Source organism: Mizuhopecten yessoensis, unplaced genomic scaffold (assembly GCF_002113885.1).
Source record: "Mizuhopecten yessoensis strain PY_sf001 unplaced genomic scaffold, ASM211388v2 scaffold1461, whole genome shotgun sequence".
Lineage (NCBI taxonomy): Eukaryota > Metazoa > Mollusca > Bivalvia > Pectinida > Pectinidae > Mizuhopecten > Mizuhopecten yessoensis.
The window spans coordinates 614,264-642,159 of NW_018404058.1; the positions used below are offsets into that span (position 1 = coordinate 614,264).

Consider the following 27,896-nt stretch of genomic DNA (forward strand, 5'->3'; position numbering starts at 1 on the left):
ACTAAGAATAAGATTATATCCAATGACGTGTGAGTGAACTTGAGTCCGTGGTAATGGATTTTATTTGCAGTTTGTTTAGTATTACTGGTAGGTGACGTTATGTCTCGTTTATGAATATCTGAGCTCATTAACTGAAGTATTTTTACCGGAAGTTGCGTGTAGCATGCATGACCTACAGTCAAGTAGCAGTTCCCGATTGAGATAAACAGGGTGCATTTTCAATAAGAATACGACGTTGTGATAAGATCATACGTTCTACAAAGGAAAGGAATGATATTTACAAGCCATTCAAGTGCATTTGAGTCCAAAGTTACGCATAATAAAGACAGTAGGTCCGGTATATGATTCAATTTAGAACCAGTGGGTACCGCTAGAGGTCGTCTGTGTGAAATCGACATTTATGAATATCTTGAGCTCATTAACTAAAGTAATACCAATAGCTGGCGGCTAACGCCTTAGCTAAAAACTTATCTAAACTAAAATATTGTTTTTGTGAACAAAAACATATGTCTTCCCTTATTAGCCAATCGACAAACTTCCGTATAAAAAAAATAACAAAGGGACATATCTCTTTATATAGTGGGGCACGGGACCAAAATTTAGAATGCGACACTCCTACTTCCCAAGATACATTTAAACTATAGCAAGTTTGGTCAACGTAGGTGAAAAAACATGGAAGTTATGCTCCAGACAAACTTAAGTTTTCAAAATAAACAAAGGGACACAACTCTGTATATAGTGAAGCACGAGACCTAATTCCAGTGCACTGATCACATTCTGTGGGTGATGCAGGTATACTTCAAGTTTGATCACGATATCTTTAACAGTTTTAAATTTACGGGCCGGACAAGAATTTACTGAAAATGTTGCACTTATTTGACCTTTGACCTTGAGGTGAAGGTCACAGTGACCTAATTCCAGTGCACTGCACACCTTTTGTGGGTGATGCATGCATAAATTGTTATTACATCTAAAAGAGCGAGATATAATTAGTTTATATTGAAAGTTTCAAGGTCACAACATCAAAAATGACTATAAAACATAAAGGGTTAATATTTAGCACATCTATAGCCTGTATGTTTGGCTACATACAGAGTTCAGCTCCTTGACCTTGACCTTTATTCAAGGTCACAGGGGTCAAATGATCAAAAAAAAATAATCTAAATTCTTCAAAACTTTTGTTTTTACACCATATTTTAAAGAATGCATCCTAATAAAGAGATTTATAAAGTTTCAAGGTCAAAGCATCATGATGCATGTCAATAAACACGATAAGCACAGGGAAGCGAAGGAAAACGTTTCAAAGCGATCGTCAGTCCGAGAACATATCTTTGATTATTTTCTTGTTGGAAATCCCGTGTTTTGATCTTGATCAAATCTAGTTAATATTGTTTTAGTAAGCAATTCCTACCAAAAAATAACAGAAAACAGTACAATGGCTTTGAGTAGCCTATTCAAAATGGAGCACAGCCATGTCGTCAAGTGTGACGTCATTATAACATAGCTTCAAATTTCTTGTAACTATCGTAATTTCACTTGAAAATGTAATAAAAAGAAAAATAAACCCCTTTTCTTGTTGAATACCATATATCACACCTGCTTGACACTCATCAAAAATATTGGAATTTTGTCATATATATATATATGGCATTCAATGGGAAACCATTCGATATGAGGTACGATTCCCTTCAGGAATCAGTGGAAACTTGTATTTTGGTACTTAATAGGTCAAGGTCCAAGATCATGGTACCTACAACACATTGCTTGACCATGATGTTCATCCATACCATGCATTATATCCTACTTGAATTGATATAAAAGGTATGCTCCGGAAACAGACAGACAGAAGGACAGAGAGACAGGCAAAGCAAACATTGTGTGGTTTCCTTCTTTGTGAATCAGGGGTATAATGAAAAGCAGTTAGAAGGAAACCTTTAGGAAATTGCCACTGTGTAATTTAAAGTTTTCAAAAAAAAAATTATAAAAAAGAATCGACGTGAACTTTCAGAACGCTCACAGCATCTCTTTGTAATTTGATATACAGAAGAGCTATTAAACTGGTTTCCCAAAGCCACATTAAATATCTGCCCATCACAACCTGCCTGTTTATGGCCTTCTACGGATCAGACTGGATCATCATGTTACCGAGAACACAGCAAAATCAAATACAATCCAATACATCGGTGCAAAGCATTTCAAATGCTTCATGTATTATTGAAAAAGACCAAAGTCTTCATACCAAACATTTGACATTTATAGCAAAATATGTAATACCCTTTGAAGTCTTCACACGTCTCAAAGATTCTTCCTCCATTACGATGGAAATAAGTCTGTTCTGTTTCCAGGCATCTATCATGGTATCTACATTTATGGCCTGAAGAACAATACTTCAATCAACTTGACATTTTAAAATTTAACAGAACAACAGATTTATACTTTGGAGGGTATCGTTTACTTATTCTACAATGTCAGAGAACATTGTATACATAAGACATGGGTGAAGCTGATACACAAAAAACTGCCATAAAGATTATAATGGACATATGACAGTCCATTGCAATGATTTATAACTGTAAAATTATTCAAATAACGTTTTTGTAATAAACTTTGAACTCTTGACTTGCCATTGTCGTGACACATGAGGAGTTGCTGACTCCGTATCATTAATCCTTGTTGTGATCCCTGATCTTTATGGCAAAATTTAAGCAAGCAACATTTAAGGTCCATAAGAAAATAAGAGTTTGTTGGCATGCCTACGGCGAACACGAAGAGTTTGTTGGCATGCCTACAACGAACACGAGGAGTTTGTTGGCATGCCTACGGCGAACACGAAGAGTTTGTTGACATGCCTACGGCGAACACTAAGAGTTTGTTGACATGCCTACGGCGAACACGAAGAGTTTGTTGGCATGCCTACAACGAACACGAGGAGTTTGTTGGCATGCCTACAACGAACACGAGGAGTTTGTTAGCATGCCTACAACGAACACAAGGAGTTTGTTAGCATGCCTACAACGAACACGAGGAGTTTGTTGGCATGCCTATGGCGAACACGAGGAGTTTGTTGGCAAGCCTACAACGAACATGAGGAGTTTGTTGGCATGCCTACAGCGAACACGAAGAGTTTGTTGGCATGCCTACGACGAACACAAGGAGTTTGTTAGCATGCCTACAACGAACACGAGGAGTTTGTTAGCATGCCTACAACGAACACGAGGAGTTTGTTGGCATGCCTACGGCGAACACGAAGAGTTTGTTGGCATGCCTACGGCAAACACGAAGAGTTTGTTGGCATGCCTACGACATACATGAGGAGGTTTGCTAGCAGACCACATGTTATCTCAGAACTGGGTAATAACACTACAGCATTGTTTATAACTGTAGCTGTCTAATAGTAATGTTCTGTTTGAAGTCAAAACAACAAATGAACACCAACCTTCTGTTTAAATATTTTTATTGGCATGTAAAGAACTTCAAACAATTTGTAGTCAATTTTTCACAATGCATCCATTTTCATTTATTCCAATATAAATCGTTGTGAACGTGCAGAGGAATTGTGCATAATTATCTGTCTGCTAACTACCCAGCTGGATAGGTTCATTGGGCCAACGTTGCGGTCGGTCGGCATGGTCACAGGCTCAATCGCAGTGTTGGCCCAACATACAAAATTGACTGTTTAAGGGCAGCATAATTTCAACATTTTCGGAACGTTTGCCCAACAGTTGAAATATGACCGATTCTTTGCGAATGTCAAGGATGCTCCTTCCTTAAGCTTCCAACATTCATCCAATGTTGGTTCGATAGATGTGTTTATCAGCAACAGTATTTGGTCAGGGCCCACAACAAAAATGAATACAGCTATGGACTGACACAGTTGTTATATACCTAACAATTTTACATGGCAAAATGTTTCACTTAAAGCTGGCTGTTTAAAAACATGGGTACCACATTGGGCAGACATGTTTCTTACTGAAACGTCGGTGCCACGTTGGGCTGACATGTTTAATTTCTTACTGAATCGTCGGTGCCACGTTCGGCTGACAGCCAAACCTTTGAATAAATTATACATGGTCAGTTTAATAGTTACTATGCAGCATTGGACTGCTACTGTTGCATATTTCACAGTGTGATAAATTTTGTTTAAAGCTGATATTTATACCAAGTTGGTGCCACATGTGTTCTATAATGCCAGTAAAACGTCAGTGCACCGTTGGGCTGACACATTCTTTTCTCCAACATCGGCACCACGTTGGGCTGACAACAAAACATTACTTTACATGGTCAGTTTAACAGGCTACTACTACTGGTTTAGACCGACAACATTGATTATACATTGTAATATATTTTGTTTATATTTGGTATTTTACAACATTGGTGACATGTTGGATCGATGTATTATTTTCTACAATGTCGGTGCCACTTCAGGCCGACATCTAGACGTATGAGTGACATATAAATTTACATGGTCGGTCGAACAAAGTTAGTACAGTATTGGACTGTTTGGTTTGTTTGTGTTTTAAGTCCTATTAACAGCTATGGCCATATAAGGTGTGCCAGGTTTTGGTGGTGGAGGAAAACCGGAGTTCCCGGAAACAGACAACGACCAACGGCCAGCACCTGGACTGACACTACGACATGTTTTACATGTTTACAGTGAAAGATATTTCGTTTATAACTCGTGTTTTTCTACAATGTTGGTGCCACATTGGACTGACACATTGTCGTCAACTAGATGTTTGAACAAAACTTAAGTAAATCGGGAATTATAGTTCTACGCTCAATCGATAATTTTTACTTGCTTTAATTACAGTATAACCATTGGGAAGTGGTTGGTATGACAACATGTTTGTCGCGTTTATTGGACTGACACATAATTTTTTGATACATTTATATTTAATCAAAAGAAATTTTGAGAATAGAATATCAAGTAAAAAACTTTTTCAAAGTTTATTTGAATAAGAAATGATTTGAATGATTAATTGATATTCTCCATTCTCCTAAATTGTCAACATTTGCAGTTCACTAAACATTTCCTGTGTGACAGGCAAATCTCCTTATCTCATGTAACTAAACACTTCTACCTATATATGGCTATGATCAGCACACACATTCTGTCTTTGAATGGGGGGTCAACAGTTTCTGCATTTCCTTTGTTTAAAACTGAAGCTGGACATGGTTCTGTAGAGTAGAAAGACACACTTTCCATAGTTGCTATGGTTCTTAAGGATGTACACCTCTGAGAAGTCAAAAAAATCCTGTATTAAACTTTTTTTCTTATATTGATTTTTGGAAAAAGGAGATAACGGCATAGTAGAAAAGGCAAAAAAAATAATATGTCCGTGTGTTCGTTTTTGTGCTATGATCGGTCAAAGATACCAATTTAACACAATAGGTAATTTTAGGTGAATTTACGGGTTTTGACCATTTGCAGAACACATTCATACAATTTCTTCCAAGTGTGTTATCAGATATGTATGAATGTTTGTAGAATTGATTAAAATATTATTTTCATTTAAATTATGGAAGTAAAATTTCTTAATCTTATTCATTTTACTCAGAAATGCGAATTTAGTTACCCCTACCCCTTATTTTTAACTGAAAAAATGCATGTTTTTTCACCATTTTTTGCAGATTAAACGCTTGATATAAAAAAAATCCTGTAATTAACTTTTTATAGTATTCAATGAATCAAAAGAAAATGTGCTTCTCTTTCTAAAACAGCCACAAAAATGGGGGGTTAGTGTGCTTTTTTTTTGTCCCATTATTATTTGTGTTATTTTTCACCTTTTTCAGGGTCAAAAATCAAAAGTGCTTCAGTTACCCTAATATGTGAAAAAAAATACCAATAATATATAACTTTCCACTTTTTGGCATATTATTTTGATCATATTGAACATTTTCAAAATGGCCACCAAATTGGTCATTTTTTTCAAATTCTTGTAAAAAATGTTCTACACACAACAGACATCTAGTTTTTTGACATGTTTTTCAGATGTGTGTTTGCTATTAAACCTATCATAATTTGTTAAATATTACAAAAACCCGTTACACCAGATCAAAACGAGACTTGAACGTGACTGAAACCTCAGAAGAGTACACCCTTAATGTAATAAACTCATAAGTTAATTGTCCATAGCTGCTATTGATCTTTATATAATTAACTGATAAGTTGTCCATAGCTACTATATTTCTTTATATAATTAACTGATAAGTTGTACATAGCTGCTATGGTTCTTTATATAATTAACTGATAAGTTGTCCATAGCTGCTATGGTTCTTTATATAATTAACTGATAAGTTGTCCGTAACTGCTATGGTTCTTTACATAATTAACGGATAAGTTGTTCGTAGCTGCTATTGTTCTTTATGTAATTAACTGATAAGTTGTCCGTAACTGCTATGGTTCTTTATATAATTAACGGATAAGTTGTCTGTAGCTGCTAGGGGTCTTTATATAATTAACTGATAAGTTGTCTATAGCAGCTATTGATCTTTATATAATTAACTGATAAGTTGGCCATAGCTACTATATTTCTTTATATAATTAACTGATAAGTTGTCTAAAGCTGCTATTGATCTTTATATAATTAACTGATAAGTTGTCCATAGCTGCTATGGTTCTTTATATAATTAACTGATAAGTTGTCCGTAACTGCTATGGTTCTTTACATAATTAACGGATAAGTTGTTCGTAGCTGCTATTGTTCTTTATGTAATTAACTGATAAGTTGTCCGTAACTGCTATGGTTCTTTATATAATTAACCGATAAGTTGTCTGTAGCTGCTATGGTTCTTTATATAATTAACTGATAAGTTGTCTATAGCCGCTATTGATCTTTATATAATTAGCTGATAAGTTGTCCGTAGCTGCTATTGCTCTTTATATAATTAACGGATAAGTTGTTCGTAGCTGCTTTTGCTCTTTATGTAATTAACTGATAAGTTCTCCGTAACTGCTATGGTTCTTTATATAATTAACTGATAAGTTGTCCGTAACTGCTATGGTTCTTTATATAATTAACGGATAAGTTGTCCGTAGCTGCTATTGATCTTTATATAATTAACTGATAAATTGTCTAAAGTTGTGAGTGATCTTGTAAGCTATCCATAAATATACACAGGTCTGCAGACCACTATCTGACATGACCTCACTATTAGTAACTTCCCACAGGTGCCAAAGTTCTATAAGTAACTCTATGTTCCTTGCATGAGAAATGAAATAAATGCACATTCAGAGCCATTTCTATATATATGTATATATTAGAGTTTAACGTAACTCCAGAGGTTTTGTTGCCCATATTCATTAATATATTGAAATTAGCATAAAAAACAAATCACTGAAGAAAGTAAAACACACAAAAAATGTGAAAACTGTTAACAGTTGACTAGGTATAACAGTAACGCTGATCACTGTCACTAGACTAGGTATAGCATTATTGATCCTCTGCATCCCACGAATGAGTTGCTAATTTCCCCACTGATGCGGAGAGAATCTCCCCCTTTACCTAGTGTATGATAGTTATCAACTTTATAACAGTAGGGAGATTGCTGCAACTTGTCTGTAACCTGTATACAGCCTGTACAGGGCCCAGCCTAACTGCTGTAGTGCTAGGTACTCTTGTGTCGGCCCTCCTTATAAAAAACAGGAAATAATGGAGCTAGTAATGGACCAATTCTCGGCTACAGTGTAACATGGAGGCTAGCTGTGGGAGGTTTTCTATGATCAACAGGATGTCGAAGTGTTGAGAATGAGCACCATGACCAGGTACGTCTATTACGTGTCATGACCAGGTACGTCTATTACGTGTCATGTCCAGGTACGTCTATTACGTGTCATGTCCAGGTACGTCTATTACACACAGTGACAGTTCAGTTTTTAATCCAAAGTTACATCCTATGTATGACTCTCACATTCTTGTTCGTAAGTGGTATAGCCAGTCTGCGATATGGTTGTATGGTTTTATTAGGTAAAAAGCTGATTAACAGGAAAACACTTATTTTAAAGTTAAGGAAAGAGCTAACACATGCTAACACACTGACATTTTTTCGTTAAGTAACACAAGTTTTTCAGGTTTCTGTAATTTCATAAGGAAGTTAAAATATGTCAACATGTTTTCTTAAGAGTCTTTTATTTAAATGCTAAGCTCTATTTTCTATTTCTCATCAGTTCTATGCCTGCCCCATCCCTTTAAACACAACATCTATGAATCTTCTGGCTCAGATAATCTTACTGCTAAATTTTGTTCAAATCTATTTAAATTATAAAATATATGTAATTCTTTTGAAGATTTATTTCTATTCAGCTGTGCTACTAAGGGAGGACGAAGATTTTTTATTCAAAATTAAATTTTCATCAACCAAAGATGACAAATTTAGTAAAATTCCTTCCAGCTGTTCTGAGCTGGTAGTCTGTTATAGGGTTGCAGTGTAATTGATAAACAATGGCTGCTGTGATGTGGAATGAGTTTATTTCCATTCTGTGTTAGTAACAGCCACATGATCTACTTTAATAAGGAGGATTGTATTTGTATTTACTTTTCCATCTATTTAAGAAGTGAGAAACCACTCATATATTATATTGACCAAACAAACAGTAATGGCAATGTCACTTAGGTGTAAACACTGATACAGTAAAAGGTTTCATTTTGATATTTAACAAAAGGAATGATAGATATGGTATGCAAACAGTCAGGAGGATGTCAGTTATTTTCCAATAAACCCCATTACCACTTAAACTGGACCATTTCCACTAGATACATGACCACCCTAACCTAGACAATTGCCACTAAATACATTACCAATTAAAATGGACCAATACCACAATATACTTTACCACTTAACTGGGCCAATACAACTATATACCACTTAAACTGGACCAATATCACTATATACAAATAAACTGGACCAAAATCCTGGTATACCACTTAAACTGGACCAATACCCCTATATACCAATTAAACTGCACCAATACCCCTATATACCAATTAAACTGCACCAATACCCCTATATACCAATTAAACTGGACCAATATCACTATATACAAATAAACTGCAACATTACCACAATATACATTACCACTTGAACTGTACCATACCACTGTACTCCAATTAAACTGGAACAATACCAGTATATACCAATTGAAATGGACCAATACCACTGTATACCATTTAAACAGGACCATTAACACTATATTACAATTAAACTGGACCAATACCACTGTATACCACTTAAACTTGACCAATACCACTGTATACCAATTAAACTGGAACAATACCAATGTATACCACTTAAACTTGACCAATACCACTGTATACCAATTAAACTGGAACAATACTACTGTATACCAATTAAAATGGACCAATACCACTGTATCCCAATTAAACTGGACCAATACCACTGTATACCAATTAAACTGGACCAATACCAATGTATACCACTTAAACTTGACCAATACTACTGTATACCAATTAAACTGGAACAATACCACTGCATACCAATTAAAATGGACCAATACCACTGTATACCAATTAAACTTGACCAACACCACTGTATACCAATTAAACTGGAACAATACCACTGTATACCAATTAAACTGGAACAATACCAATGTATACCAATTAAATTGGACCAATACCACTGTATACCAATTAAACTGGAACAATACCACTGTATACCAATTAAACTGGACCAATACCACTGTATACCAATTAAATTTGACCCATATCACTATACCAATTAAACTGGACCAATACTACAATATACCAATTAAACAGGACCAAAACCATGGTATAACAATTAAACTGGACCAACACCAATATATATGCCAATTAAACAGGACCAATACCACTGTTTACCAATTAAACTTGACCAATATTACTATATACCAATTAAACAGGACCAAAATCACAGTATACAAATTATACTGGATAAATACCACTATATACTACTTAAACAGGACCAATACCTCTGTATAACAACTAAATTCGACCCATACCACTGTATACCTGACCACCTAAACTGGACTCTCTGACTGACTGAATTTAATGAGATTGTAGTGTGAAACAAATTATCATATTACACACTGTTCAACAACAATATTTTCAAAATTGTTGTAAACGAATATCTCAGGAGAGCAAAATAAATTAGTAGACTTTTTTACCTAATGGTCAATAAAACCAGAGCTTAAATTTGTACAGAAGTTAAACTGGTTTCTGTACAGAGATTCACCTGGTTTCTGTACAGAGATTCACCTGGTTTCTGTACAGAGATTCACCTGGTTTCTGTACAGAGATTCACGTGGTTTCTGTAGAGATTCACCTGGTTTCTGTACAGAAATTCAGCCAGTTTTTGTTGAGTTTTAATATCCTTGTTTCTATATACAGGCTAAAATGGTTTCTTTTTGAAGAATGTTTTAACTTGATTTTTATACAGCACTGAACTAGACTGAACTGTGAAGCAATACAGATACCATGAGTACGTCTCCAATGGTGTCAGCCTTGTAACAGCAGGCTAGATTGGAACAATACACTTGTATGCATCCTCTATTGACACAATCACGTTCGCTGACAGACTTATTTCTGAAAGTGGTTAAGAAATCCTCAACAAAGCCTGTTGTTCAATTATAAACAGAATTAAACAATGACAGATGCCTAAAGGTTTATGATATGCTAAATTCTGATCGGTTAACTGGCACATTAGATATCCTACAAACAGGGCATGAGGTTAAGTACCTGTATTTATTGTATATAATTAGAGAGAATTACCCATCTGGTGTGATGAATACTCAGCCAAGTAATAGCTGTGTAGGAGGATGTCTAACTAAGGCCAGTATAACAGGCCATTGGTACCTCTCACTGGTTCAGTGTTGTACTGTCTATATCAAGTCATTGGTACCTCTCCCTGGTACAGTGTTGTACAGTCTATAGCAGGTCATTGGTACCTCTCCCTGGTACAGTGTTGTACAGTCTATACCAGGTCATTGATACCTCTCACTGGGTCAGTGTTATACAGTCATTGGGACCTCTCACTGGTTCGGTGTTGTACAGTCTATATCAAGTCAGTGGTACCTCTCACTGGTTCAGGGTTGTACAGTCATTGGTACCTATCACTGGTTCAGTGTTGTACTGTCTATATCAAGTCATTGGTGCCTCTCACTGGTTCAGTGTGGTACAGTCATTGGTACCTCTCCCTGGTACAGTGTTGTACAGTCTATAGCAGGTCATTGGTACCTCTCACTGGTTCAGTGTTATACAGTCATTGGTAACTGTCACTGGTTCAGTGTTGTACAGTCTATAACAGGTCATTGATACCTCTCACTGGTTCAGTGTTGTACAGTCTATATCAAGTCATTGGTACCTCTCACTGGTTCAGTGTTGTACAGTCTATAACAGGACATTGATACCTCTCACTGGTTCAGTGTTGTACATTCATTGGTACCTCTCACTGGTTCAGTGTTATACATTCATTGGTACCTCTCACTGGTTCAGTGTTGTACAGTCTATATCAGGTCATTGATACCTCTCACTGGTTCAGTGTTAAACAGTCATTGGTACCTCTCAATGGTACAGTGTTGTACAGTCTATAACAGGTCATTGGTACCTCTCACTGGTTCAGTGTTGTATAGTCTATAGCAGGTCATTGGTACCTCTCACTGGTTCAGTGTTGTACAGTCTATAACAGGTCATTGATACCTCTCACTGGTTCAGTGTTATACAGTCATTGGTACCTCTCACTGGTTCAGTGTTATACAGTCATTGGTACCTCTCACTGGTTCAGTGTTATACAGTCATTGGTACCTCTCACTGGTTCAGTGTTGTACAGTCATTGATACCTCTCACTGGTTCAGTGTTATACATTCATTGTTACCTCTCACTGGTTCAGTGTTGTACAGTCATTGATACCTCTCACTGGTTCAGTGTTGTACAGCCATTGGTACCTCTCACTGGTTCAGTGTTGTACAGTCATTGGTACCTCTAACTGGTTCAGTGTTGTATAGTCATTGATACCTCTCACTGGTTTAGTGTTGTGCAGTCATGAATGCCTCTCACTGGTTCAGTGTTAAACATTCATTGGTACCTCTCAATGGTTCAGTGTTGTACAGTCTTTGGTACCTCTCACTGGTTCAGTGCTGTACAGTCATTGTTACCTCTCGCTGGTTCAGTGTTATACAGTCTCTGGTACCTGTCACTGGTTCAGCGTTGTACAGTCTATATCAGGTCATTGATCCCTCTCACTGGTTCAGTGTTGGTCATTGCTACCTCTCAATGGCTCAGTCTTGTACAGTCTAAATCAGGTCATTGCTACCTCTCAATGGTTCAGTCTTGTACAGTCTTATACAGTCATTGGTACCTGTCACTGGTTCAGCGTTGTACAGTCTATATCAGGTCAGTTGTACAGTCTATATCAGGTCAGTTGTACAGTCTATATCAGGTCAGTTGTACAGTCTATATCAGGTCATTGATTCCTCTCACTGGTTCAGTGTTGGTCATTGCTACCTCTCAATGGTTCATTATACATTCATTGGTACCTCTCACTGGATCAGTGTTATACAGTCATTGGTAACTGTCACTGGTTCAGTGTTGTACACTCATTGATACCTCTCACTGGTGTTCCGTGTTGTACAGTCTATAACAGGCCATTGATACCTCCCATTGGTTCATTGTTATACAGTCATTGGTACCTGTCACTGGTTCAGTGTTGTACAATATCAGGTCATTGATACCTCTCACTGGTTTAGTGTTGTACAGTCTATAACAGTTCATAGCTACCTCTCACTGCTTCAGTGTTATACAGTCATTGTTACCTCTCACTGGTTCAGTGTTATTCATTCATTGGTACCTCTCACTGGTTCAGTGGTGGACATTCTATATCAGGTCATTGATACCTCTCACTGGGTCAGTGTTGTACAGCCATTGGTACCTCTCACTGGTTCGGTGTCATATAGTCATTGGTACCTGTCACTGGTTCAGTGTTGTACACTCATTGATACCTCTCACTGGTGTTCCGTGTTGTACAGTCTATAACAGTTCATAGCTACCTCTCACTGCTTCAGTGTTATACAGTCATTGGTGCCTCTCACTGGTTCGGTGTTGTACAGTCTGTATCAGGTCATTGCTACCTCGCAATGGTTCAGTCTTGTACAGTCTATATCAGGTCAGTTGTACAGTCTATATCAGGTCATTGATACCTCTCACTGGGTCAGTGTTGTACAGTCTATAACTCACTGGTTCAGTGTTGTACATTCTATATCAGGTCATTGATACCTCTCACTGGATCAGTGTTATACAGTCATTGGTAACTGTCACTGGTTCAGTGTTGTACAAGGTCATTGATACCTCTCACTGGTGTTCCGTGTTGTACAGTCTATAACAGTTCATAGCTACCTCTCACTGCTTCAGTGTTATACAGTCATTGTTACCTCTCACTGGTTCAGTGTTGGTCATTGCTACCTCTCAATGGCTCAGTCTTGTACAGTCTAAATCAGGTCATTGCTACCTCTCACTGGTTCTCTATATCAGGTCATTGGTACCTCTCACTGGTTCAGTGTTGTACAGTCTATAACAGGTCATTGATACCTCCCATTGGTTCAGTGTTATACAGTCATTGGTACCTCTCACTGGTTCGGTGTTGTACAGTCTATATCAGGTCATTGGTACCTCTCACTGGTTCAGTGTTGTACAGTCTATATCAGGTCATTGCTACCTCTCACTGGTTCAGTGTTGTACAGTCTCGCTGGTATACATGTGTACACAAGGCTGTTCTACATGGGACACATGTATCTTTCAAATGCAGAGGTGAGAGATTAAACACATTTATCACAAAATATCATATTCAATATCCTAAGCTGAAAACATTTACTGATTTAACAAACTAAAATCTTACTTCATTCCCTTTTTACATCTCAAGCAATCTTCACAGCTAATGGATGAAGGACTTCTTCGAAATTTATGACTTCGTCATTTGATTGAAAATGTGTTAAGAAAGTTGGAAAAATGCAGAAACAGGACTTATATTTTCTCTGGACTTTTTAATTAATTCCACGTTTCAGTTGTCTCGGGCACCACGCATACAGTACTTCTGGTATATGTAATGTAATTCTCAATCATCTTCCTGTTTTAATACAAACCTGTTTTCATTAAACAGCTTTAATACCTTTACTGTTAGAGGACTGTAAACACAGAACTCTGATTGGTGTCCTTCAGAACTCAGGTCTTTGTCCTTCAAAGCTTTAAGTCTTATAGAGAATTGGTTTACTGATAATTTGTGCCAATGGAACAAACAAGTTTCTAACAAAGGTTTGTAATCAATTTTCTCTCAGTGTAAATTGTGTTATATATTATTAAGGAATATGGACCAAAAGATATTTGTACAAAATGATTCATAACGTCTCCGAGCCATTTGTCTTTACGACACCATTATACACCACTGAAACAATACTTGGCAAAGCATATTCTATTTTAGTATCAATGAAATATTTCAAATCTTCTTTTCCTGTTTCACCAATGTCAGTTTCTGCCTGTCTGCTGCCTACACAGAACCATGTAACACTCGGGAGCGGTAGACCAAATGACCAGCAACACATACAGTGTTTTGTCTCCTTTACAACGCAATCAATGTATGTCTAACAACCAATTTCACTACTCAGAGAGATCCTTTATCAGGAGCCTCTCTCTCGCAGAGGTAAAATTTAATTACACTAATGTAGACACCTATATAGCTCCTCCAGTGTCAAGTATTACATTCCTAACAGGCAGGTTTCCTCCAGTGTCAAGTATTACATTCCTAACAGGCAGGTTTCCTCCAGTGTCAAGTATTACATTCCTAACAGGTAGGTTTCCTCCAGTGTCAAGTATTACATTCCTAACAGGCAGGTTTCCTCCAGTGTCAAGTATTACATTCCTAACAGGCAGGTTTCCTCCAGTGTTAAGTATTACATTCCTAGCAGGCAGGTTTCCTCCAGTGTTAAGTATTACATTTCTTACAGACACATCACCCAACCAAGGCTAATTACCTACACCAATTACACTCATCTCCGAAACAGTCTTCAAAACCACCCGCCATAGTCTCTTACAGCATGAAGGTCATAAATACATAATCTCTAAACTCCATACAAATTGTAATTACATAATCCCTAGACTACATAGTGGTTAAAATGACATAATCTATACACATAACCTCTAAACTCAATACAGGATAAAATGATACAGTCTATACACATAACCTCTAAACTCAATACAGGATAAAATGATACAGTCTATACACATAACCTCTAAACTCAATACAGGATAAAATGATACAGTCTATACACATAACCTCTAAACTCAATACAGGATAAAATGATACAGTCTATACACATAACCTCTAAACTCAATACAGGATAAAATGATACAGTCTATACACATAACCTCTAAACTCAATACAGGATAAAATGATACAGTCTATACACATAACCTCTAAACTCAATACAGGATAAAATGATACAGTCTATATACATAACCTCTAAACTCAATACAGAATAAAATGATACAGTCTATACACATAACCTCTAAGCTCCATACAGGATAAAATGACATAATCTATACACATAACCTCTAAACTCCATACAGGATAAAATGACACAGTCTATTCACATAACACTTAATCTTCATTTCCTTTGTTCAGTCCTGAGATAAACCTGCCAACCAAAAATACAGCTATAATTGAATAAAAGCAAAAACCATTACATATGAATGTTATCCAATCAGAAATGTTTCTAATATTTCCATCAAGCTATTAGAGCAATTCAAATTATGACAAAAAATTCCTGAATGTTTTCTGATTGATGTCCACCAAGTAACGGAACAGGTAGCCACAGAAAACATTATCTTGATTCCCCCAAAATTGCTGATTCGTCATTTGATGAAACAGTTTAATTTGAAATGTATTTTGAATCCAAGGAGACCTCAAACAGTGTTTAAATAACACTGATTTTGTTGTCACCAATAGGGGCCACCTATTATTAGATTGGACCAATCAATCATCTTTTTGACATTTACTATTGAATGGTATACAACACAGTTCCATTAAATCATTTCCTCCCAGAGGTGTTCCCGGGCATCATGGAATATATGTTATATAGAACAGTGATGCATTCCTTCAAAAATGTCATAAAAATGCATTTCAATCCTTTAATAACCCCATACAACCACAGGTTCTAGTTACAAAATAGCTGCACCTAACATACATATAATAACTTTTAAATTCCAGAATTCATAATTTTTCAACTCCCTTCAATTATATCACCTTTACACCATACAGACAGAGGTCATGACCTTGGAATGTCCTCTTTAAATCTACAGACCACACAGAGGTGACCACACAGAGAGGTGACCACAGCACCTAATTGTAAACATTGTAAAGTCAATCTTATCTGTACTTCCTTTTTTCCCTTCTCCTTTCTTTCACTCTGTCTCCTCAAACACCCACCATTAATCTATACGGCCCAGTTAGAAGTAATGAGGCCACCTATCGTTAGATTGGACCAATCATGTTAACACGAGCCACTTCTAATTGAAGGCAATAATCTCTAAATCCAATCTCTATAGCAAACCATACTAATTAAGTACACAATTTTGCTATCCAAAGTTAGAAAACAATTGGACCTTACATGAATAAATTCACGTCTCAATTCAATGATGAAGCACTTTTATCAGAAATGCTTGGCTAATGATGTAGCACCTGCAACACTTACACTTTAAGTAACAACTTTAGAACAATAATCTTCCACAAAGCCCAACCCTTCCCCTACACCATTACAGTGCTGTTAAAACTAATTGCGACTCCCTTACATTGTATTGGCCTTTGGTTTAGTCTGGTATTCTTAGTTCATAGAGACAACATCACACAAGCAGAACTATTTTAATGTTTGTTTAGTGCCAAGCCAACCATTTCATTATCATGCTTTCCCTATCAAACTATCTCCACTCAACATGTGGCAGGACAGGCTATATGTAACACTATTAAAGCGGATTGCTATCGGACCTCTCTAAATATAGCAAGGAAATATATCAGCCACTGACACAGTGCATGTGTGTATAACTATAATAGTACATACAATTGTCTACAATCATAGTAGTACAAAATGTCGGTTAATCGTACAGTAACAATGTGTCACTCTTACAATGAACAGGTTGTGTGTGGCAAGTAGAATAGTCTCCTCCCACATTAAGACCCCCCCCATCCCCCCCCCNGCATACAGCCGGGGCTGCCATTTCGGCTCGGACAGCTAGCATTCAACAATTCTAGCACTGCCCAACCACGTACTCATTTACAGCTGAGTAGACTGGAACAAGCTGAGTAAAGTATCTTGCTCAAAGATACAGCACAGTGCCGTGCCGTGACTCGAACTCGCCACCCTTTGGTCACAAGCCCAGCATCCTACCACTAGACTACTGTGCCTCCTAATGGAAATAACTTGTTTCACAATTGTTGTAAAATAAATGAAGTTTAAATTTATATTTTAAGGATCCAGAGGCTACATATATAATCTGTAATTGTCTTATTGTCAATATCCTGACAAGTTAATCCATTTCTATTTTCCATTTTATTGTTTAAAATTGCTCTCTTATATAAAATTGTATCTAAATGGAAAGTAATAACAAATCTTTGATTTTCTCTCTATATAATTTCAATGTTTAAAATTTCTTAAGGAATGATTTATCTTTGTTGTAAACTCTACTGTAATTATTGTAAGTCAACTTTATTTTTATGATTTATTTTATAAATTTGGAACAGATATTTGGAAAGACACAAATTTATCATCCTTTGAAGCAAAAGAAAAGGCAATAATTATTTTTTCATTAATTGATATAAAAATAAACCATCCTTATAATTTCAGTAATTTTGAATGCTAGGTGACAGCAAAGGAAAATCAGGGGGAAGGAAAGCATATAGTAATTGGTATTAAATAGCTGTAATATACTTTGTACCTCAACAAAGGGTTTACAATCATTAGGAGCTCCTTAGGACAATAAATTTGCTGTCGTCCGAGTTTGATGTTCAAAACATCAAGAATAAGTGCATTTATTGTAGAACAGGGGATAAATACACTTTTGTAGACCAGGGGATAAATACACTTAGTGTAGAACAGGGGATAAATATGCTTAATGTAGAACGGGATAAATACACTTATTGTAGAGCAGGGGATAAATACACTTATTGTAGAACAGGGGATAAATACACTTTTTGTAGAACAGGTGATAAATATACTTATTGTAGAACAGGGGATAAATACACTTATTGTAGAATAGGGGATAAATACACTTATTGTAGAACAGGGGATAAATACACTTAGTGTAGAACAGGGGATAAATATACTTATTGTAGAACAGGGGATAAATACACTTATTGTAGAACAGGAGATAAATACACTTAGTGTAGAACAGGAGATAAATATACTTATTATAGAACAGGGGATAAATACACTTATTGTAGAACAGGAGATAAATATACTTATTGTAGAACAGGGGATAAATATACTTATTGTAGAACAGGGGATAAATACACTTATTGTAGAACAGGGGATAAATACACTTATTGTAGAACAGGGGATAAATACACTTATTGTAGAACAGGGGATAAATACACTTATTGTAGAACAGGGGATAAATACACTTATTGTAGAACAGGGGATAAATACACTTATTGTAGAACAGGGGATAAATACACTTATTGTAGAACAGGGGATAAATACACTTATTGTAGAACAGGGGATAAATACACTTATTGTAGAACAGGGGATAAATACACTTATTGTAGAACAGGGGATAAATACACTTATTGTAGAACAGGGGATAAATACACTTATTGTAGAACAGGGGATAAATACACTTATTGTAGAACAGGGGATAAATACACTTATTGTAGAACAGGGGATAAATACACTTATTGTAGAACAGGGGATAAATACACTTATTGTAGAACAGGGGATAAATACACTTATTGTAGAACAGGGGATAAATACACTTATTGTAGAACAGGGGATAAATACACTTATTGTAGAACAGGGGATAAATACACTTATTGTAGAACAGGGGATAAATACACTTATTGTAGAACAGGGGATAAATACACTTATTGTAGAACAGGGGATAAATACACTTATTGTAGAACAGGGGATAAATACACTTATTGTAGAACAGGGGATAAATACACTTATTGTAGAACAGGGGATAAATACACTTATTGTAGAACAGGGGATAAATACACTTATTGTAGAACAGGGGATAAATACACTTATTGTAGAACAGGGGATAAATACACTTATTGTAGAACAGGGGATAAATACACTTATTGTAGAACAGGGGATAAATACACTTATTGTAGAACAGGGGATAAATACACTTATTGTAGAACAGGGGATAAATACACTTATTGTAGAACAGGGGATAAATACACTTATTGTAGAACAGGGGATAAATACACTTATTGTAGAACAGGGGATAAATACACTTATTGTAGAACAGGGGATAAATACACTTATTGTAGAACAGGGGATAAATACACTTATTGTAGAACAGGGGATAAATACACTTATTGTAGAACAGGGGATAAATACACTTATTGTAGAACAGGGGATAAATACACTTATTGTAGAACAGGGGATAAATACACTTATTGTAGAACAGGGGATAAATACACTTATTGTAGAACAGGGGATAAATACACTTATTGTAGAACAGGGGATAAATACACTTATTGTAGAACAGGGGATAAATACACTTATTGTAGAACAGGGGATAAATACACTTATTGTAGAACAGGGGATAAATACACTTATTGTAGAACAGGGGATAAATACACTTATTGTAGAACAGGGGATAAATACACTTATTGTAGAACAGGGGATAAATACACTTATTGTAGAACAGGGGATAAATACACTTATTGTAGAACAGGGGATAAATACACTTATTGTAGAACAGGGGATAAATACACTTATTGTAGAACAGGGGATAAATACACTTATTGTAGAACAGGGGATAAATACACTTATTGTAGAACAGGGGATAAATACACCTATTGTAGAACAGGAGATAAATACACTTATTGTAGAACAGGGGATAAATACACTTAGTGTAGAACAGGGGATAAATATACTTATTGTAGAACAGGGGATAAATACACTTATTGTAGAACAGGGGATAAATACACTTATTGAAAAACAGGGATAAATACACTTATTGTAGAACACGGGATAAATACACTTATTGTAGAACACGGGATAAATACACTTATTGTAGAACATGGCATACCATATTTCACCAAATAAGTGCACCTCCACCTTTTTCCTGGGAAAGGATGGGTTCACTTACTTAACACCCATAAAAAGTTTGCCTACTTCACTGATCAGTATTATCTTCAGTCATTTGACCAAAGACTCTGCGCCCTTTAGTGTCATTCACATTACTAGGCAATATAAGCCAGTGCTCAGCATCATTTTATGATTCAAGATATTGTCATTTGTCTCTGTAGAGTTATTGGATTCATTCTTGGAAAGATTGCACAAAGGTTTCAAGTTCAGCTGATCCAAAATAACATCTGTTTCGTTGTTGCTCACTTAATCATCCAACAGATCCGTTTGTTCACAATCTGACATCTTGATAATGGTTCAATTATTCAATTTACGATTTCTTTTGTCATTTCTGATTCTGTTTTTCTGTCACTAACCTCATGATCACGTAATTATCATTTAAATCGACTGTAAAACTTTCATTGCTCAAGTCCGTGCCGCCCTAAATTGTTTTTCTATAATTCTATTGTTTGTGGGGACTGTCTTGGGAAAACTCACACAATATTGTCATTTCCCCCTGAAACACCAGTTAGCATCCATTTTGAACAGGAAATTTTCCTGCTGAAAGATCTCACAAGATCTCACAAGATCTCACAGATACATGACTCACTTCTGTATTGACAGGGACACAATAGGAATGTAAATACACCCTTTGTGTGTATTTGTAAGCACATAGTACACTTACTAGGTCAGATACAGTAAATACATTTCATGTAGATTGTGACATAAATACACTACGTATTAGATTATCATCAGTCAAGTATGAGAAAGTGCACAAATGATTTGTAATCTATATCATCAGTACATATAGGTACGGGGTACCAAAGTATATGGAAATTCTACCCAATGTTGTAGAACTTTGCATTAGAACTGATGAAGCATTTCCTAGTGAGGATTTAGGTACAAAAGGACCCGGAGGGATCTTGCAGCTGTCAATTGTAAGATCTTACTTACTTTTATTTAAGTTCGTTCCTTTCTCTTATTCTTTTGGATAGATAGTTATGACGATAGCAAAAATCTTCAAACTGCTGTGTGTCTTTTTCAAAGTGAGGTTGTTGTTTGACCTTATAACTAAAATAGTAACGTCTAAAAATATCTGAACAAAGCAAACTTTGATTCCAGGCAGCCATATTATTCTTCTGATCAAACAGCTTGGAGCTCAAAATGAAAATTGACAAACTACAGAACAGGAGGAATCTCCTTAAGACATTTGCAAGTCCTGGGTGAGGACAGAAGCTGAGGAAATCTTTAGTGTTGTGTAAAGGCCACGTGACATTGGGGATATCTGGGTGAGGACAGAAGCCGAGGAAATCTTCAGTGTTGTGTAAAGGCCACGTGACATTGGGAATATCTGGGTGAGGACAGAAGCTGAGGAAATCTTCAGTGTTGTGTAAAGGCCATGTGACACATCCATTATATGTAGGTATTGGGGATATCTGGGTGAGGACAGAAGCTGAGGAAATCTTCAGTGTTGTGTAAAGGCCACGTGACACCTTCACTTTAGGGATGATATAAGATTGACTGTGACATCAACATACAAATCAAGGCCATCTTTAACTGTGATGTCCATACTAAACGTTTTGACAGATCTCTGGCAATTCCTTGCCATTTCTCAAGGGTGTCTTGTAGAATATCATGTACGGTGGATTTTTCTGATACTTTTTTCTACAAAATCTTTCTACAATGTGTTTCGGTTTGAGAACTGAATTTTTTCCAACACAGGCAAGGTTAGTTTAATATTTAAGTACCTCTGGAAATAATTATTTAGTTATCAAATTAATCATTGACATACACAGAAAAACAAAAAAACAAAGAAGTATTGCCGACTCAATTTCATAAAAAACATAGGTTGTGGAAATACTCTAGTTTGAAGTCATGATTAGGTTGTACCAAAACATGAAAAAGTAAGTTTGAAGATCCTGTATGTAATAATGATTAATGAAGGTCAAAGGTAAACAAGAGGCCCATGGGCCTGACGATCACTTGAACGAGTCTCTAAGCTTTACCAGGTCAGTGTCAGGCCAGAGACCCCACTAAGACACCCACTGGGCTACTGAGATAAGGCTAGTCAGTGTCAGGCCAGAGACCCCACTGAGACACCCACTGGGCTACTGAGATAAGGCTATAGTCAGTGTCAGGCCAGAGACCCCACTGAGACACACACTGGGCTACTGAGATAAGGCTAGTCAATGTCAGGCCAGAGACCCCACTGAGACACCCACTGGGCTACTGAGATAACGCTATAGTCAGTGTCAGGCCAGAGACCCCACTGAGACACCCACTGGGCTGCTGAGATAAGGCTAGTCAGTGTCAGGCCAGAGACCCCACTGAGACACACACTGGGCTACTGAGATAAGGCTAGTCAGTGTCAGGCCAGGGACCCCACTGAGACACCCACTGGGCTACTGAGATAACGCTATAGTCAGTGTCAGGCCAGAGACCCCACTGAGACACACACTGGGCTACTGAGATAAGGCTAGTCAATGTCAGGCCACAGACCCCACTGAGACACCCACTGGGCTACTGAGATAAGGTTATAGTCAGTGTCAGGCCAGAGACCCCACTGAGACCCACACTGGGCTACTGAGATAAGGCTAGTCAATGTCAGGCCAGAGACCCCACTGAGTCCCCCACTGGGCTACTGAGATAAGGCTATAGTCAGTGTCAGGCCAGAGACCCCCCTGAGACACCCACTGGGCTACTGAGATAAGGCTAGCCAGTGTCAGGCCAGAGACCCCACTGAGACACCCACTGGGCTACTGAGATAAGGCTAGTCAGTGTCAGGCCAGAGACCCCACTAAGACACCCACTGGGCTACTGAGATAAGGCTCTCAGAAACCATTTATTGAATAGTGTTATAAACATGGATGTTAATGTTGTAGTAATAAATGGAAAAAAAAATGTAGTTTTATAGTTTCTTTTTCACATTGTCAACAATCGAGCAGTTTTGAAGTGACATAGATTTCTTCGGGAAGGTGCTTGATTTTGGTTAATAATTATAGATTTCATCAATATATAAAATTGTGTTATTGATTTATATCATTACAAGTTATTAATACCATTTATATAGACTGGTTTATATATTTTGTGTATGATTTTTGGTTTAAGTAGTATATATGTACAAGTGCAAAGTTAGAAACACGTCTTTGTAAATATAGAGGGGGGTACACGAGGAGGGTTCTTCAGACACATGCATGCCTGACCATCTACTCCTCCCTACACTGACCTGTTCTTTTTTTTAAAACTAACAGTCACCTTGACCTTGGAAACTTTTAAAAACCCAATACACATCTAATTATCATAATAGTCTTTCTGAATCTGTGATGATGGCTATATACCCTTTGGTCTAATTTTAGCTACAGTGACCTTGATCTTGACCTTAGCAACATTTAAAAGCCCTATTACACGTAAACTTATCATAGTGTATCACAATTTCAAATTTCAAATAGATTAGCCATTTGATTTCTGAGATGATCTCAGAAAATTGGAAATGAAATTGTGGACACGCATGGCAGAGACAATAGAACCTTGGTAATAACTGATACTCAAGGTAATCTAAGGAACAAGATCATATAGAGTACCTAAGTAACAACTTATCTGATTCTCAAGGTAATCTAAGGAACAAGATCACATAGTACCTTAGTAACAACTTATCTGATACTCAAGGTAATCTAAGGAACAAGATCATATAGAGTACCTAAGTAACAACTTATCTGATACTCAAGGTAATCTAAGGAACAAGATCATATATAGTACCTTAGTAACAACTTATCATGGTAACACAGTACATCTTCAGCACACACACAGGCATACACACATAGGGAGATATTAGCCAGGTGGCATAGGACTGGTAGTTAGTGTGCGCATGCCTGATAAGGCAGCTCCTTCAAATTCCTCAAAATTGTAGTGATTAATGTATATGCTTATTGTACTGATTGTATTAAATTGTATATCTATGTACTGTAAAGTGCTTAAGAGTGGCTTATTCTAGCTAGATAGGGTGCTATATCACATGTTGTATATTATCATCATTATTTAGAGTGGCTTATTCTAGCTAGATAGGGCGCTATATCACATGTTGTATATTATTATCATTATTTAGAGTGGCTTATTCTAGCTAGATAGGGCCCTATATCACATGTTGTATATTATTATCATTATTATTAACATCTAAGACCCCAGAGACCCTTATTAACAACTGATATCAAAAAGTTATCTTAATTAAAAGACCCCAAAGTACATTAGTAGCAACTTATTCCATCGTCAATTTAAGGAACAAGACCCCAGAGTACTTCAGCAAGAGAAATCCAATGAGCAGTGTGAACTTTGTCTATAGCCTAATTACATTGTAGGACAGCACTCTCAACTAAGGTTATGGACAATGGTAATCTCAGCATAATTTGTTGCAAATTGGGTTTTTTTATGTCGTGTCTGGGAGTTTCTGGGAGTTTCTGGGAACATTATCCTGTCCGATCTGGTAACAAATCAATTTCAGTCTTCATCACCTGAGGATTAGAACTGATTTAATACTTCTTACGTAGGTACACAGGCACTTGTTCGTCTCAACAATTACCAAGAAATGTAATACTATACAACAGGCCTCAATGATAACCAAGAAATGTAATACTATACAACAACAGGCATCAATGATGACCAAGAAATGTAATACTATACAACAACAGGCGTCAATGATAACCAAGAAATGTAATACTATACAACAGGCCTCAATGATAATCAAGAAATGTAATACTATATAACAACAGGCCTCAATGATAACCAATAAATGTAATACTGTACAACAACAGGCCTCAATGATAACCAAGAAATATAATACTATACAACAACAGGCCTCAATGATAACCAAGAAATGTAATACTGTACAACAACAGGCCTCAATGATAACCAAGAAATGTAATACTGTAAAACTGTAAAACTGTGATCTTGAATATAATTGAAGGTCATTAATTTTAACAGACTTTGTAGCCCTTCATCCCAGTCTGCTTCTGGCCAAATTTCATCACCCTAGGCCTTTCGGTTATTAAGAAGAATGACGGACGCCGCGCCACGGCATAAGCTCACTTGGCACTACGTGCCAGGTGAGCTAAAAATATTAATTTTTCATTATTTTTTAAGAATATTTCTACAGATCAATGAAGAATGTCATTCCAATGAATTTGATGTCTTTAGTGTTTCTGTAACATTTACCGTTAACATTGTACGCCATTTGGAATATTTCCTTTGATCTTTTAAAAATTTCGCAATATTTTAAAACTTGTTTTACTCCAATACCAATGACAAATATTTTGTTTAGTTGTTACGAAAAAGGTTTCCCCAGCGGTCCTCTAACTTATGGTAACATTTTCAACTTTATCAAAAAACAAAATGGCCACCATGACGTCATATCCATTTTTTTCTTTATTTTTTTTCTTTAATTGCTATACCTCACTAACGGGTGAATATATTTAATTCATCTTTGGATATGTTGTGCAGAATAAAAAATAAATGATTTTTCTCAGGAAACATTTTTTTGTCAAAGGTCAACTTCCGATTTTCGGAAAAAGCCATATTATTTACCTAATCTAACATCCACCTTTTTTCCCATTTTAGATAATGGCGGAATGTTTGAACAAGAGCCTTGATAATGTAACGGCGCCGGTGACAACACTGTCGGCAGAAGCCATATTGGAAAAAACGTTTGACCACATTTTCATGGAGGTGGGAGTTCCAACAGTGTGTGCCTTCGGACTCGTAGGCAACGTGCTAAACCTGATGGTGCTGACGCGTGAAAAAATCCACTGCACCCTGACGAAGATGGAGAAGTCGGCCCACATCGGACTGATCGCTCTGGCAGTCTCCGATTTTATGTTTTGTTTTTTGGCACTCATGTTCACCATCCTGCCACTAGAGGGAGTGTACAAGGATGTATCCCCGGTTCTGTATTATCACTGGCTCGGGCCGAGCTTCATCACCATCTTCATCATCACTAGCACCTGGCTCATTGTTGTCATGGCAGGAGAACGATATCTCGCTGTCTGTCATCCTTTTAAAGCCAGAAAGATCATCTCCTTAAAGCGAACGAGGATCACCATCTCACTCGTCTATACTGTGTGTATAATGCTTTCACTTCCACTGTTTTTTGAAAATGTTATCACAGAAACAAGGTGCTTCAACAACAGTTTTCGATACAAAATTGAAAGTCGAAGTGAGTTTGGAGATGAATTTGTTCCCATTCGTCGTATGATATGGGCAGTTCTGTTTGATTTCCTTCCAAGTGCTGCCTTGTTGTATTTCAACATCTGTTTAATCTGGAAAATCCACAAAGCAAAAAAGATCCGGCGTGAAATGGCTCCGGGTCAGAGTAAGGACATGGTGATATACCGTCACGGCCGCGAGAATACATCAACACACACAGAACGGGACTACACACAGCTTCAGTCTATGGTTCACAATAAATCTACCGTTGTTACACGACATAACGGCCATTCCTATAACATCACAACAGTCAAGAAAGTGCCTGGAAAACCACATTTCAAATGTCGTTTTGCAAATGCCAAGTTGAAGAAACGTCATTCCGAAAGCGCCCTGAATAGTGTCACAGCAACCCTTGTGGCTGTCGTTGTTTTGTTCCTCGTACTCGTATCTCCCTCAGAGGTGTTAAAATTCACATACGCTAAACTCAATGAGGGCAAGGTTGGACCAAAATACACCAGTAAGATGATAACTTACGTAACAAATTTCATGCAAGCGCTCAATTTCTCCTTCAACTTTGTGCTGTACTGTGCCGTAAACAAGTCTTTCCGCGATACTCTGGCCAGTATCTTTTGTTTCTGCTCAATTCGTAATTTCAATGATCCTGCCACAACCAGACTTCATCAATCCACAGATGTACATGAGCTGTCGTAGACGTAAAAGTCAGACACAGAACTTGATTTAATATTGAAGGCTTGTAAATGTGGTGTATCCAGTTTACACACAGTTCTGTTTAATCCAGAAACCTGTTTTTACCAAACCCTGTTTAATCCAGAAACCTGTTTTTACCAAACCCTGTTTAATCCAGAAACCTGTTTTTACCAAACCCTGTTTAATCCAGAAACCTGTTTTTACCAAACCCTGTTTAATTTGAAATCCTGAAGTCATACTGTACATACTGTGTAATCAAAAAACCTATGTATTAAGTACAGTTTGTACCTGATTACCACATCAATCTAGCTTCAGTTTCATGTTAAAGATTCCTTACTTTCCCTTGGATAACTTTTCTCATCTCTTCCTAGTCAATTTTCTTATATTACAATAATTAAGTTCAATTTATAATGAAATGCATATATCGAAATAGATATAGGCATCATATAAAAAAACAGGCAGGGGAGATAATTTGAAGTGTTTTAGGACAGGTGCTCTCTTAATTTAGGCTCAACAAATTAGACGGTAAAGTCAAAACACATTCAAAATTTGTTTCTGCATTAAATACAGACATCACGTTTGTCACTAAGATTAAGCAATGCCTGACAATATGGAGCGTATGACAGTCAATAGCATGTTGTCTGTCAGACATCAGATCACACATTGC

General features: G+C 36.8%; 2 protein-coding genes across 2 annotated transcripts in view; one reads left to right on the plus strand and one right to left on the minus strand.

The window, feature by feature from the left end:
- LOC110462649 (ATP-dependent DNA helicase Q4-like) overlaps positions 1-27,896 on the minus strand; it is a 291,960-nt gene that overhangs the window by 164,786 nt on the left and 99,278 nt on the right. The gene's annotated exons all lie outside the window — the stretch shown is intronic.
- LOC110462642 (thyrotropin-releasing hormone receptor-like) lies at positions 7,530-27,475 on the plus strand. Its single transcript, XM_021516705.1, has 2 exons — positions 7,530-7,765; positions 25,937-27,475. The coding sequence occupies exon 2, from the start codon at positions 25,940-25,942 to the stop codon at positions 27,230-27,232; it is 1,293 nt and encodes a 430-aa protein (XP_021372380.1). The 5' UTR covers positions 7,530-7,765; positions 25,937-25,939; the 3' UTR covers positions 27,233-27,475.

What these genes read in the sequence shown, in the direction of transcription:
- LOC110462642 (XM_021516705.1), top strand. Translation starts at nt 25,940, where the DNA reads ATGGCGGAATGTTTGAACAAGAGCCTTGATAATGTAACGGCGCCGGTG.